Source organism: Mastigoproctus giganteus, chromosome 7 (assembly GCF_048544385.1).
Source record: "Mastigoproctus giganteus isolate SK-2022 chromosome 7, ASM4854438v1, whole genome shotgun sequence".
Lineage (NCBI taxonomy): Eukaryota > Metazoa > Arthropoda > Arachnida > Uropygi > Thelyphonidae > Mastigoproctus > Mastigoproctus giganteus.
In genome coordinates, this window is record NC_143581.1 from 72215122 (window position 1) to 72229441 (window position 14320).

General features: G+C 37.9%; 1 protein-coding gene across 5 annotated transcripts in view; it reads left to right on the top strand.

Moving 5' to 3' along the window:
* Nucleotides 1-14320, top strand: part of LOC150082988 (uncharacterized) — a 1785507-nt gene that overhangs the window by 1652466 nt on the left and 118721 nt on the right. For all 5 annotated transcript variants that reach the window (XM_090377722.1, XM_090377724.1, XM_090377725.1 and 2 more), the window contains one exon: nt 3680-3772. In XM_090377722.1, coding sequence (XP_090233848.1) covers nt 3680-3772 — 93 coding nt within the window. The remainder of the gene's footprint in view (nt 1-3679; nt 3773-14320) is intronic.

The window sequence follows — 14320 nt, forward strand, 5'->3', positions numbered from 1 at the left end:
CTTCTTGAAATGAGGCCTTCAGACTTGTATACAGTACTCAAGGTGTGGCCTGACCATTGCCTTATACAAGGGAATAATCATCTCCTTATCCCCGCTAGAAAAAATTCCTGTATATCATTGACAAGACACCATAAGCTACTCTTGCAACTCGTCTGCACTGCTCAGGGGACTTCATATCTGCCTGCACAATTACCCCCAGGTACTTTTCATTCTCTACCACTGTCAGTGTAGTACCACAGAGTTGATACGTTGCCCTGGGGTTGCTGTTTCCCATATGTAGTACTTTACATTTGTCAATGTTAAACTTCATTTGCCACCTCTCAGCCCATCTACTCAACCTTTCCAGATCCTGTTGCAGCAGCATAGTGTCAGTAGTGTCCTTAACAACCCTGCCAACCTTTGTATCATCTGCAAACTTGGACATTAAGCTTGATATACCATCATCAATATTATTTATAAATACAGAAAACAATAATGGACCCAACACTGAACCAACACTGAACCCAGCGCTACCACTAATAACATTAGTCCACAATGAGCAGTGTCCATTGATTACCACTCTCTGTCTCCCCCTCAACCACCCCTTTATCCATAGCAGCAATTTTCCTCCAATGCCACACTGCTCCAATTTGTGCAGCAGTCTTCTATGTGCAACAGTATCAAAAGCCTTTCTAAGATCCAAGTATATAATATCAACGTTATTCCCTGCATCCAGTTCTATTGTGACTGCATCATAGTATCCAATAAAATTGGTCAGGCAAGACTTTCCCTTAACAAAACCATGCTGTGTCCGAGCTATAACTGAAGTCTTGTCTAGATGATCCTGCAGTGCTTCTTTAACCAGTGCCTCCATTAATTTTCCTGGAACAGAAGTTAAACTCACATTCTATAATTATTTGTGTCAGCCTTTGATCCTCCTTTGTGAATTGGGATCACATTTGCACATCTCGAGTCTGTGGGTACCTCCCCTGAGTCCAAGGAATCATAATTATGGCTAAGGGTTTGCTTACATCCTTTGCTGCCTCCTCTAATACAACTGGATAGATGCCATCCACCCCAGGTGCCTTTCTTGTGTTTATCTTTAGAAATTTCTCCTCCAATTTACTCTCAGTTATTACAAGATTATCTAGCTTACTGCCAGAGAATACACCTCTTGAATACACCTCTGGCATTCCTCTCGCTGAATAACTCCTCATGTGTGAATGTCGATGCAAAATATTCATTTAGTTTGTTAGCTACCTGAGCAGGATCATCAACAGTTGAACCATCGATATCAAGTTGACCAATCTGATTCATCCCCTTCCTTCTAGAGTTTACATAAGTAAAGAACTCTTTGCTGATTTTCTTTGCATCCTTTGCCAAAGATTTCTCATAATCTGCCTTCACCTGCCTAACCTCCTTTGTAACTTGGTTACAGATCAACTTATATCTGTCATAGGTTTCTGTGTCACACGTTAATTTATATGTATCCCATGCATTTTTCTTCTCTGCCATATGTCTCATTAGTTCATCTGACATCCATTTAGGCCTAAACCTTGAACAATATTTCTTGGTTGGTATGTAAAGCCTAGTAGCTTCCAAGATAAGTTCTTTGAATGCTTCCCATTTTGAATTTGCTGCTGTTGGTAACATCATCAGTTGGTCCCACTGTATAGAATTTAAATACTGTCTCAGACCATCATAGTCGCCTTTACAAAAGCAAAAACCCTTCCCTTTACCCCTGATGGTAGTTACCTCTTTGAGTAAATCCCACTTCAGCACACTGTGATCACTGCCACCTAGTGGTTCCTTTATCTGCAGATTCATAATGCATGAAGAATCACTACTGATAATGAAATCAAGAGTATTACTCCCTCTAGTTGCCTCCCGAACATGCTGATTTAGAAAACAATCATCCAATAAATCCACAAAAGCCTTGCTAATGTGTGAGTGACCAACCCACAAATTCCAGTCAATATCTGGGAAATTAAAATCTCCCAATTTAAGACTCTGATTTACTGGCCCACTCTATTTCCCTGTACAGTGTGTTATTATACTCATCAGAGTCAATAGGCCTATAAGTAAAGTGCAGCCATTATCAACCCACTGCAGGATGGAAGCTTCCTGAACAATTCATGCTGAGGGAAATGGACCATAATCTGCCACGCTGGTCCAGTGTGGGTTAGCAGATCGACCGTATTCAGCAGTCAGGGGCTTGGACCCCGGTCTCCTCAAAGAGCGTGTGCTACTGCACTCCCGCTCCTGCCCACTCGGCTAGGCCTATAGCACACTCCTACTCTCAATTTTGATCTCCCAATGCTTATGTCACACCAAACTGACTCGACACTGCACTGTCCAGCGATGTCGACTGGCTTCACTTCCTTGGATTTTATGTGTTTCTTAACTAATAGCATAACCCCCTCCTCCCTTCCTATCCTGTATATCCTTTCTGTACACATTGTACCTCCCAAATTCCAGTTCTGCATTCCTTATATCTGTGTCACACCACATCTCTGATATCCCAACAATATCCGCCTTTGATGCTTTGAGCAATACCTCAAATTTATCAAATTTATTTACCAAACTCCTAGCATTGGTGTACACGCAAGTATACATGTACCTGTTCTTTTTCTTAGCTACTCTAACACAACCCATGTGTTTACTTGTACCGCAGTGACTCCTAGCAGTCTCTGAAATATCCTGCATCTTGTTTTCCAGGCTTCTGCTCATTCCAATAGAAGCAGTGCAAGAATCACTTTCACCTCTGCCAGTGGCTACTGTTAATCTATTAGTCCTTGTATCCCCCCAAGCTAGCAGTTTTCCGACCCACCTAACACTGCCTCGATAGCATCAGCAAATATTCTTGCATCCTTTCTATTTAAGTGTATCCCATCCTTGTAGAAGCAGTCTCTCCTGTTGATAAAGCTGATCCTGTTATTCACAATTGGTATAACAACCATCTTGTTCCCTCTTACTAAAGTACTGACTTTGGACAACTTAATGCAGTATATATATATTTTTTTTTTGGAAGTTGTCTTCATCTTGTCTGATAGAGCTTTAAATAGTACTTGGGATTAGCATTGATGATGCATGGACACTGCTATGAGCTATCAATCAGCAAGTATTGTGGCTTAATTTTAAAAGCAGTTCACATTTGTTTTATGGTTTCTCACATAATGAAATATTTTTTCCTTTCAAGGTTTTCTTTAGTTATGGGAATAAAAAATCATATGGAGCATATTAGGTGAATACAGAAGTTGCAATGCTTGTAAGCAGGTGCAATGTTGTGAAATCCAACTCTGTGCTGCTTTCATCATGTGTCTTCCCACTCAGCACAGTTTATGTAGAATTTTTTAGGAAAACACCCTATATTGAGTAACTGATCTCATAAGTGCCACAACCTTTGATTCATTTGGTGTGGCTCTGTGAATTTTTTTTTTCCCTTCAATTAAGAAAACCCTAAAAAAAAAAAAAAAATTTATGATTTTGAAACCATAAATCAAAATGTAATTGTGTGGTTTTTAGTTATAAAGCTTCATTTGTATCCTGACATTTGCTTGTATCATTAAAATAAAAGGTAATGTTTTAAAATAAGAAAACTTTAAAAAATGCTTTTCAGTACCTTTTTAGAATTTAATTGCAAACAAAAACATTTTTAAAGCAAAAACATCTTAAAGCAAAATTTTTTTTGCCTATCTAGCATGGAAGAATGTGATATATTATGCTCAAGACTAGCAATTATGGTAAATGGAAGGTTCAGATGTGTAGGATCTCCTCAATATCTCAAATATAAGTAAGTATCTTTATTGGTCTTACTGAAAATAAATTGTGGTAATTTTTAAATTTTTATCATCATTTAAAATTTATTATTTTTTTTAAGCATAAAGGAAAAACATTTAAAATCATAAAATTAAACCTGCAGTTTTTTCTAGTTCATAAGAACATTGTATGGACTTCGTCAATTTCAGAGGTTATACTTCCGAAAATGCCTACAAACCCATGGAGGAAAAAGAGTATTAAATTTATTTTAATAGTGGATTAATATATTTTTATATTCACTTGTTCTTGATTTTTCCAGCCATACAGGGAGTAGACATACAGAGATTATCTCATTGTACAATAGTTTGTGATAAAAATTAACTTAATTCACTCAAAAACTCTGTTGGCAGCACAAGCCATATTTCGCATTTTTAACCAATTGTGCACATACTCCACATTCAGTAATAAAAGTTAATTGTCACTCATTTATAGAAATCTGGAGTTCTTGACTGAAAGATTTATTAATGGCCTCCTAGATCAGTGTTGTAATTAGGTGATCTATGGTGGAAGAAGTAATTCTTTTCCCTGGGATTATTCAGCTTGCACAATATGCAAATTAGCCCACAAATGCGCACTTATACACTCATAATACATAACAAACTTTATGAACTAAATTACCATCAGAATTGGTGTAGTATAGTATAAATAGTTGATGCACTAAATATTCCTAAAAGAAATTAGATTTTAATTTTAAGCATGAAATTCAAAAAAACTCTGATGGGAGATAATGTTTAATGAACTGCAGCAAATCTAACTTCAGACTTAGTAATAGCAAATGAGATTATACAGTATTTAACTGGTTGAGTGAACCCATCCAGAAAAGGGTACTGAATGATTTGATAAGTACCATTATAAGACATACTGGCATACAAGATGCACCCTAGTTTTGGCCACATATTTTAGAAAAATAAATAAATATTTCTCCAAAATAATAAAAATAATATTTTGGAGAAAATAATAATAATAAAATTAAATACGGTAATATATTTTTCTCAAAAAAATGGTATACGCTTGGGTAAATGTTCAACCAATAATGAAATGTTTGTTTCTGAAAAAAGCTGACAGAAGTAACGTAACAGAAATTCTTACTCACCCTAAGGCAAATACGGGCGTCACTTTCTCTTTGTAAAAGACTGTTGGAATTGAAAAATCCTGATCCAGTTTAATTAGTCCGCCATACCATAAAAGCGTGAGATCATATTATAGAGGAAGCAAACACATGGGAAAATGAAACAAGTTTTTACTTACATCTGATTGTGAGATTCATATCACGCAGATTTCAACAAATTTTACATGAAAAAAAGATTACTGGTGTGTATTGTTGCCATAGATTGTAACCACTGATAATTGTTAAAAATATATTTCAACAGATAAATCTTAAGTAAAATTGGTGTGAATTTCAGAGGGAAGTTTTCAGAACTCAGTTTACCGGCACTGTGTCATCGAAAATGCATTGCGGGTAGTCTTTAGGCCTAATCTGACATTGACCATATAAGACGCAGGGTGATTTTCCGAGTATTTCTTCGCGAAAAAAACTGAGTCTTATAAGCCGGAAAATACGGTACTTCCAGGCCAATGAACATATAGCTACAGTAGATTTTCCCTTAGATGCACATAACTGACAACTGCCAAAAACAGTTAGATTCAATGCATGATTGAACACCTGACCCATGATGGGCAAAGTGTGAACCATGAGTAGAACCAACATTAGTGACTCTGGTGAGAGAGTCACTAATGTTGCTATGCCCACCAGTCAATCAAATAAAAGTGGACTAACAAACAATTATTTCATGTATTTTATAGGCTGGTATGCCTATTCCATGAGTAGTCAAAGTTTGGGGAACTTGTTTGATTGCTGTCTGCAGTCAAACAGGGTCCAAAAACTTAAATGCAAATAAGAATCAGCAAAGAGCAAAACATCTGAGTTCTCTCATATCATTCTGAGGACTATCAATTATGGTAAACAGATTAATCATCATTGTAGAAGTTGACAGCTTAAATAAATTCAAGACAGAACTAGACAAACATTCAGTGCAAATAGATGGGTAAAATGAGAGGTTTTTTGTTTTTTTTTGGTTGATGCTAATGCTGTATAAGCTTGCTTTCTTGCATCATATGCCTCTACTAATGCTAATGCTAATAAACATCTCTTCGGGCCCAATAATTTTAACTACTAAGTTTAGTTAATAGTATTTTTATTAGTAATATCCATAGCATTAGCATTAGCATTAGCATTAGTAGAGGCATTTGATGCAAGAAAGCAAGCTTATGCAGCATCAGCCAAAAAAAAAAAAAAAAAAAAAAGTAACATAAATAAATAAAAATAACCACTTCCACTTCACCCCTCTGTTCATTCGAAATACCTGTCCAGCTGAGCCTTAAACTTATTTAGGCTATCAACTTCCACGACAAGGGATGGAAGTCTGTTCCACCCACCAACCACCCGCTGGCTAAAGGCAAATTTCCGCACATCTATCCTACATCTGTCTTTCCTCAATTTGAATTTATGCCCTCTCAGGTGATTTTTCTGAGCTAGAGGAAGAATCCCATCAGCATTGAGCATGCTCAAACCATTCAAGGCTTTGTACACCTCTATCAGATCACCCCGCTGGTGCCTAGTTTCCAGACACTGTAATTTGCAAAACTTAAGCCTTTCTTCGTAAGAGAACCCCTTTGTCCCATTCACCAATCTAGTTGCCCTTCTCTGTACTCGTTCCAGCAGCTCTACATCCTTCCTGAAATGAGGCCTCCAGGCCTGTATACAGTACTCTAGGTGTGGCCTGACCATTGCCTTATACAAGGGAATAATCACCTCCTTATCCCTGCTAGAAAAATTCCTATATATCATTGACAATACACCATGAGCTACTCTTGCAGCTCGTCTGCACTGCTCAGAGAACTTCATATCTGCCTGCACCACCACCCCCAGGTCCCTTTCATTCTCTACCACTGTCAGTGTAGTACCACAGAGTTGATACGTTGCTCTGGGGTTGCTGTTTCCCATATGTAGTACTTTACATTTGTCAATGTTAAACTTCATTTGCCACCTCGAAGCCCATCTGCTCAACCTTTCCAAATCCTGTTGCAGCAGCATAGTGTCAGTAGTGTCCTTGACAACCCTGCCAACCTTCGTATCGTCTGCAAACTTGGACATTAAGCCTGATATATACCATCATCAATATCATTTATAAATACAGAAAACAATAAAGGCCCCAATACTGAACCCTGAGGGACTCCACTAATAACATTAGTCCACGATGAGCAGTGTCCATTGATTACCACTCTCTGTCTTCTCCCCCTCAACCACCCCTTTATCCATAGCAGCAACTTGCCTCCAATGCCACACTGCTCCAATTTGTGCAGCAGTCTTCCATGTGCAACAGTATCAAAAGCCTTTCTAAGATCCAAGTATATAATATCAAAGTTATTCCCTGCATCCAGTTCTTTTGTGACTGCATCATAGTATCCAATCAAATTGGTCAGGCAAGACTTCCCCTTAACAAAACCATGCTGTGTCCTAGCTATAACTGAAGTCTTGTCTAGATGATCCTGCAGTGCTTCTTTCACCAGTGCCTCCATTAATTTTCCGGGAACAGAAGTTAAACTCACAGGTCTATAATTACTTGTGTCAGCCTTTGATCCCCCTTTGTGAATTGGGGTCACATTTGCACATCTCCAGTCAATGGGTACCTCCCCTGAGTCCAAGGAAGCTCTCATAATTATGGCTAAGGGTTTGCTTACCTCCTTTGCTGCCTCCTTTAATATAACTGGATAGATCCCATCCACCCCAGGTGCCTTTCTTGCGTTTATCTTCAACAATTTCTCCTCCACTTTGCTCTCAGTTATTACAAGATTCTCTAGCTTACTGCTAGAGTTGAATACACCTCTGGCATTCCCCTCGCTGAATAACTCCTCATGTGTGAATGTCGATGCAAAATATTCATTTAGTTTGTTAGCTACCCGAGCAGGGTCATCAACAGTTGACCCATCGATCTCAAGTGGACCAATCTGATTCATCCCCTTCCTTCTAGAGTTTACATAAGTAAAGAACTCTTTGCTGTTTTTCTTCGCATCCCTTGCCAAGGATCTCTCGTAATCTGCCTTCGCCTGCCTAACCTCCTTTGTAACTTGGTTACAGATCAACTTGTATCTATCATAGGCGTCCGTGTCACGTGTTAATTTGTATGTATCCCATGCATTTTTCTTCTCTGCCATATGCCTCATTAGTTCATCTGACAACCATTTAGGCCTAAACCTTGAACAATATTTCTTAGTTGGTATGTAAAGCCTAGTAGCTTCCACGATAAGTTCTTTGAATGCTTCCCATTTTGAATTTGCTGTTGGCAATATCATCAGTTGATCCCACTGTATAGAATTTAAATACTGTCTCAGTCCATTGTAGTCGCCTTTACGAAAGCAATACCCCTTCCCTTTACCCCTAATGGTAGTTACCTCTTTGAGTAACTCCCACTTCAGCACACTGTGATCACTGCCACCAAGTGGTTCATTTATCTGCAGATTCTTAATGCATGAAGAATCACTACTGATAATCAAATCAAGAGTATTACTCCCTCTAGTTGCCTCCCGAACATGCTGATGTAGAAAACAATCATCCAATAAATCCACAAAAGCCTTGCTACTGTGTGAGTGACCAGCCCCCAAATTCCAGTCAATATCTGGGAAATTAAAATCCCCCATTATAAGACTCTCTGATTTACTGGCCCACTCTATTTCTCCGAACAGTTTCTTATTATACTCATCAGAGTCATTAGGCCTATAGCACACTCCTACTCTCAATTTTGATCTCCCAATGCTTATGTCACACCAAACTGACTCGACACTGCACTGTCCAGCGATGTCGACTGGCTTCACTTCCTTGGATTTTATGTGTTTTTTAACTAATAGCATAACCCCTCCTCCCTTCCTATCCTGTCTATCCTTTCTGTAGACATTGTACTCTCCAAATTCCAGTTCTGCATTTCTTATATCTGTGTGACACCACGTCTCTGAAATCCCCACAATATCTGCCTTTGATGTTTTGAGCAATACCTCAAATTCATCAAATTTATTTACTAAACTCCTAGCATTGGTGTACACACAAGTATACATGCACCTGTTCTTTTTCTTAGCTACCCTAACACAACCCATGTGTTTACTTGTACCCCAATGATTCCCAGCAGTCTCTGAAATATCCTGCATCTTATTTTCCAGGCTGCGGCTCATTCCAATAGAAGCAGTGCAAGAATCACTTTCACCTCTGCCAGTGGCTACTGTTAATCTATTAGTCCTTGTATCCCCCCAATCTAGCAGTTTTCCGACCCACCTAACATTGCCTCGATAGCATCAGCAAACATTCTTGCACCCTTTCTATTTAAGTGTATCCCATCCCTGTAGAAGCAGTCTCTCCTGTTAACAAGTACAGACCAGGCTGAAAAAAATTCTACCCCTTGAGCCCTGCACAATCTTTCCAGGGCCGAATTGATTGACAGGGCTCTCATCATATACTCCCTCCTATCGTGTCTGGGCAGAATTGCAGACACTTTCAATTTCAACCCTAATTCACGGCTTTTTTTCATCAGTGACCTGTACTTGTCAAGTAATTCCACCGGTCTCCTACTCTTAATGTCATTCAATAGTTTTAGTAAATGGTCATTTTTTAATAAAAATATTTTCTTATACAAGGAAAAGCATTTTTTTTAAAGATCTAAAGCACTCTATTCACAATAGATTTCTCATAAATTGGTTCCTCTAGGTTATTATTACTTTATGATAAAAAATTATTGTATTCTTAATAATATTAAATTTGGCTTAAATACTGCTGTATTAAGACAATGTAAATTCGATAAAATCCTAATAAGTGATGCCACTAAACATGTTGTCAAGTTAGTTTCCCATTACTTACTTATTCACTGGTGAGAGAGTCACTAATGTTGCTATGCCCACCAGTCAATCAAATAAAAGTAGACTAACAAACAATTATTTCATGTATTTTATAGGCTGGTATGCCTATTCCATTCAATTATTTTTGTTTCTCAAAGACATTTGCTAATTTGAAACTTGTAAGAGAAGATATTGAAAGAAGTCTCAAAAAATCTCAAAGAAAGCAAAGTTTGGAACTTAAAATACCTAAAACAAGCTTAAATAGAATTATAAAGGAACTCAAATGCAAGGTTTATTAGGATTTAAGTGCATCCGGCTTGGAATTTGGTGTTCTTGGACTTTTTTTCTTTTTTTTTAGGGAAAAATGACAGAACAAAGCTCCCTGAGACTGATAAAAGACAAAAAAAATCATTCCAATAATTTAGTCCTAAGTCCATTTTCAGGATTGCTTTTTTATGCAGGATGGAGCACCAGCTCATTATCCAAAAATTCTCCAGGAATTCTTTGATGAAATTTCCCAGTTTGAAGGATTGGACAGATTCTGTTGAATGGCAACCTGGATTTAAAACCTGTGCTCCCTGGATTTAACAACCTGTGATTACATTTTGTAGGGCGACGTGAGGCAAATGGGCAGAGAAGTGGCAATTGAAGTTTAACATTGTCAAATCTTACTTCATATGAGTAGCAGTAATCCCAGATCAATATATCAACTGTATGGTATCACATGCAGTGTCCAAGTATTTTTGAGAATCAAAAATACTTGGGATAATTGTGTGCCATTAGATATAAAGTTCTCTGAACTGTACAGACAGGTTACAAGGACAGCTCATAGAGTTTTGTTAGTGATATACGTATATATATATATATATACAAGAATTTTCCAGCAAGGATAAGGAGGTAATTATCCCTTTGGGTAAGGCAATGGTTATGCCACATCTTGAATACTGTATATAGGTCTGGAAACTTCATTTTAGGAAGGATGTGTATTCATTGGAATAGATTAGAGGGAATGGACAAGTGATATTGGAAGTTTACCTTTTTTTGGATTGATGCTGTATAAGCTTGCTTTCTTGCATCAATGCTGGCACCTCCGTATGCAGGTGGGCAGGAGCAGCAATGCATAGCACACGCTTTTTGACTAGACTGGGGTTCACCGCTTATCCCCACAGCAATATGGCCTTAGTTGCTAATGCTCCTAAAGACCAAATGACAACAACAACAGCAGCATCATTGCCACTGCTGATACTAAAGGAAGGATAAAGTATTTAGTAGTAAGCACAGGTCTCTGCTGGAGCTTCAGAAGTTGAATAGAGAATGTAAGAACATGTCTGGGGATTTGTGATTTACTGTGTGTTGCCCTGTACCCAAATTTTGTAAAAATCAAAATGGCAACCATGTCAAACAGATGTAAATTTAATTTTAAGTTCATGCATGCCCTTTATATTGTGCTAGTTAAAATATATATTTAAAATACTGCTTTTATTTATAGTCAAACATATTTCCTTACTTATAGATCACAAGATATATTTTATTTTATTATTTTAAAAACACCAAATGTCACAGGTATTAGAACCTATAGTATTTAGCAGGTGTGTGCAACCCCAAAATTTAGATGACAAAAACGTGTGATCTGCATCTATTTGCCTAGGGAACAGTATGAAAAATATGTCATTTTTAGTTTGAACAGTATTTATTACATTTCTACAGTGAAGATGGTACAGTATTAAAAATAAAAATCAGAAGAATAGAAAAATATAAAAACTCTCTATCTCTCACACTTCACTGTCTGTGCATTTAACCAAGAATGTCACATCCGTGAAACAGTCTAATAAGTTTCAGTAACAAGTACAATAACAGTCATTGTAAACAGAGGATCAGAAGATCAGAAGATTTATCTGATTATTCGACTAAATTTTATTTATTGTGTCATATCTATGCCATTGCATTGAAGGTGCAGCACGGTGCAAGGTGGTGCAAGTGCATCACCTTTGAATTTCGAAGTAATACACAATTTTTAATATTTTCATTAATTTATTGAACCGTTAAAACAATACAAATTCTTTCTTTCAAAATACAAGTACTTTCTCCCACCAATAACGAAACATTGGCTCAGCTGCACACATAAATCAGTCAAACTTGACTTAATTAAAATATTGTATGTAGTCGAAAATTTGATGAACAAAATATTTATTCCCACATGCACCACCTTGCAAAATATCCTGCTGGTGCCCATGTGAAGGCTTGTCACAATTAAGAAATTCTGGAAAGAAATAAGACTCAAACATACTACTTTTATCATTTAGTATGATGTATTCCTACAATATATCATGTATAAAAATGTATTCCTACAATTGCAAGGGGGCTGCAAGAGTAGCTCATGGTGTCTTGTCAATGACATACAGGAATTTTTCTAGCAGGGATAAGGAGGTGATTATTCCCTTGTATAAGGCAATGGTCAGGCCACACCTTAAGTACTGTGTACAGGTCTGAAGGCCTCATTTCAAGAAGGATGTAGAGCTGCTGGAACGAGTACAGAGAAGGGCAACAAGATTAGTGAATGGAACAAAGGGCTGCTCTTAAGAAGAAAGGCTTAAGTTTTGCAAATTACAGTGTCTGGAGACTAGACATCGGCGAGGTGATCTGATAGAGGTGTATAAAGTCTTGAATGGTTTGAGCATGCTCAATGCTGATGGGATTCTTCCTCTTGCTCAGAATAATCACCTGAGAGGGCATAAATTCAAATTGAGGAAAGATAGATGTGCCGAAATTTGCCTTTAGCCAGCGAGTAGTTGGTTGGTGGAACAGACTTCCATTCCTTGTTGTGGAAGTTGATAGCCTAAATAAATTTAAGACTCAGCTGGACAGGTATTTCGAACGAACGGAGGGGTGAAGTGGAATTTTTTTTTTTTGCTGATGCTGCATAAGCTTGCTTTCTTGCATCATATGCCTCTACTGTTATGTTATGTTATGTTATTTGGTTTTTAGGAGCATTAGCAACTAAGGCCATATTGCTCCGCGTATATGCAGTGGTCATCCCCCGTATTTGGTGGTCACAGGCTCGAACCCCAGTCTACTCAAGAAGCGTGTGCTACGCACTGCTGCTCCTGCCCACCTGGCTACGGAGGGGCCTTGCCTCTACTAATGCTAATGCTATTTTTTTTTTTCATATCGCATGTTACTGCAGGAACTACAGTATCACACAATATGATAAAAGTATTATGTTTGGGTATGATTTCTTTTTGAGTTCCTTAATTAGCGACCTTCCCTTGCAACCGCCAAACTTCTTCTGCAACCCCCAAGGGGGTCAGGATCCCCAGGTTGCATGTCCCTGGTATTTAGTACCAGGGGCATGCATGTTGTAGGTTGTACGTTGCAAAGACAGAGGATACCTGTTGACATTATATTTGAATTACTGTAGATTGTGGCGCCTCCATAGCCAGGTGGGAAGGAGCAGCAGTGCGTAGCACATGCTTCTTGATTAGACTGGGGTTCGAGCCTGTCACCACCAAATACGGAGGATGTGGAAAGGTCAGGGAATGACCACGACCACCACATATTCCCGGAGCAATATGGCCTTAGTTGCTAATGCTCCTAAAAACCAAAAATAACAAAATAACAATAACTGTAGATTGCAATTTTCAGAAAATACATGAGAAGGAAAGTTCTTTGAAAAAATTGAGGAAGAAAAGTAGGTGAATTAAGTTTGAAGTTGGATGGTAAATGCATGCTGCCTGGGCACTTGTTTGAACTAGTTTGGAAGAGAGATGGGAGGAATTATAAATGCCAATTCAGAAGAACAGCGCCCATGCAAGTATCTATAGAAAAGGCATACAGCAGAAACAAAACATCTGTGAGACAGATAGTGGAGAGATTTTGTAAGAGTTGGATCATTAAATAACCTGACTGCCCTGTTTTGAATGCAGTCTAGAAGCGCAAGAGGTTTTTGGATCAGAAAAACTATGGATATGGGAAATAAAAGAGTATGAGAAAGAACTGAACCTTGGGGAACACTAGCATTAGTGGAAAAGTCAGAAGACAGAGTATCTACCATCACCCACAAAAAGCAGTCAGAGAGAGAGAGCTGGATATCCAGTTGATAAAAACAGATGGCAATCCATAACATGGAAGCTTGTTTAGAAGAACTTTGTGCCAAACATGAGCAAAAGACTTAGAAATAAGTTTTACACTAAATTACATTGAATTATGTTGACTTTTGCATTGAATTTGCCCATAGATGGGTGACATAACCCAATATATCACCAGTAAATCGAAACTAACAGAATTCATATTGGTGATCATCAATCAGATGAGAGGTTTTGAGATAATTTAGGAGTTGGCAGTTAATGGATTTCTCCATTAGTAAATAACTGCTTCACAATCGTTGCAAGCGATAGTGTAGTGTATTGTTGTAGTGTAGGCAGAAAATGAACTATAAATTTAGATGCAAGCCAGTTACAATATGTAACATTCTTCTCCTGAACAGCCTTATTGGAAAAACAAAGTTTAGAAAAAAGACAAGATTTTAAGGAAGCATGTGGAATAAAGTATTGCATTCCTACAAGAATCTAGAAAAATAATTTCACTGACACAATCAGAGCAAACACTGACATCAGAAGATTTAAAACAGTTAACAGTAATCCAA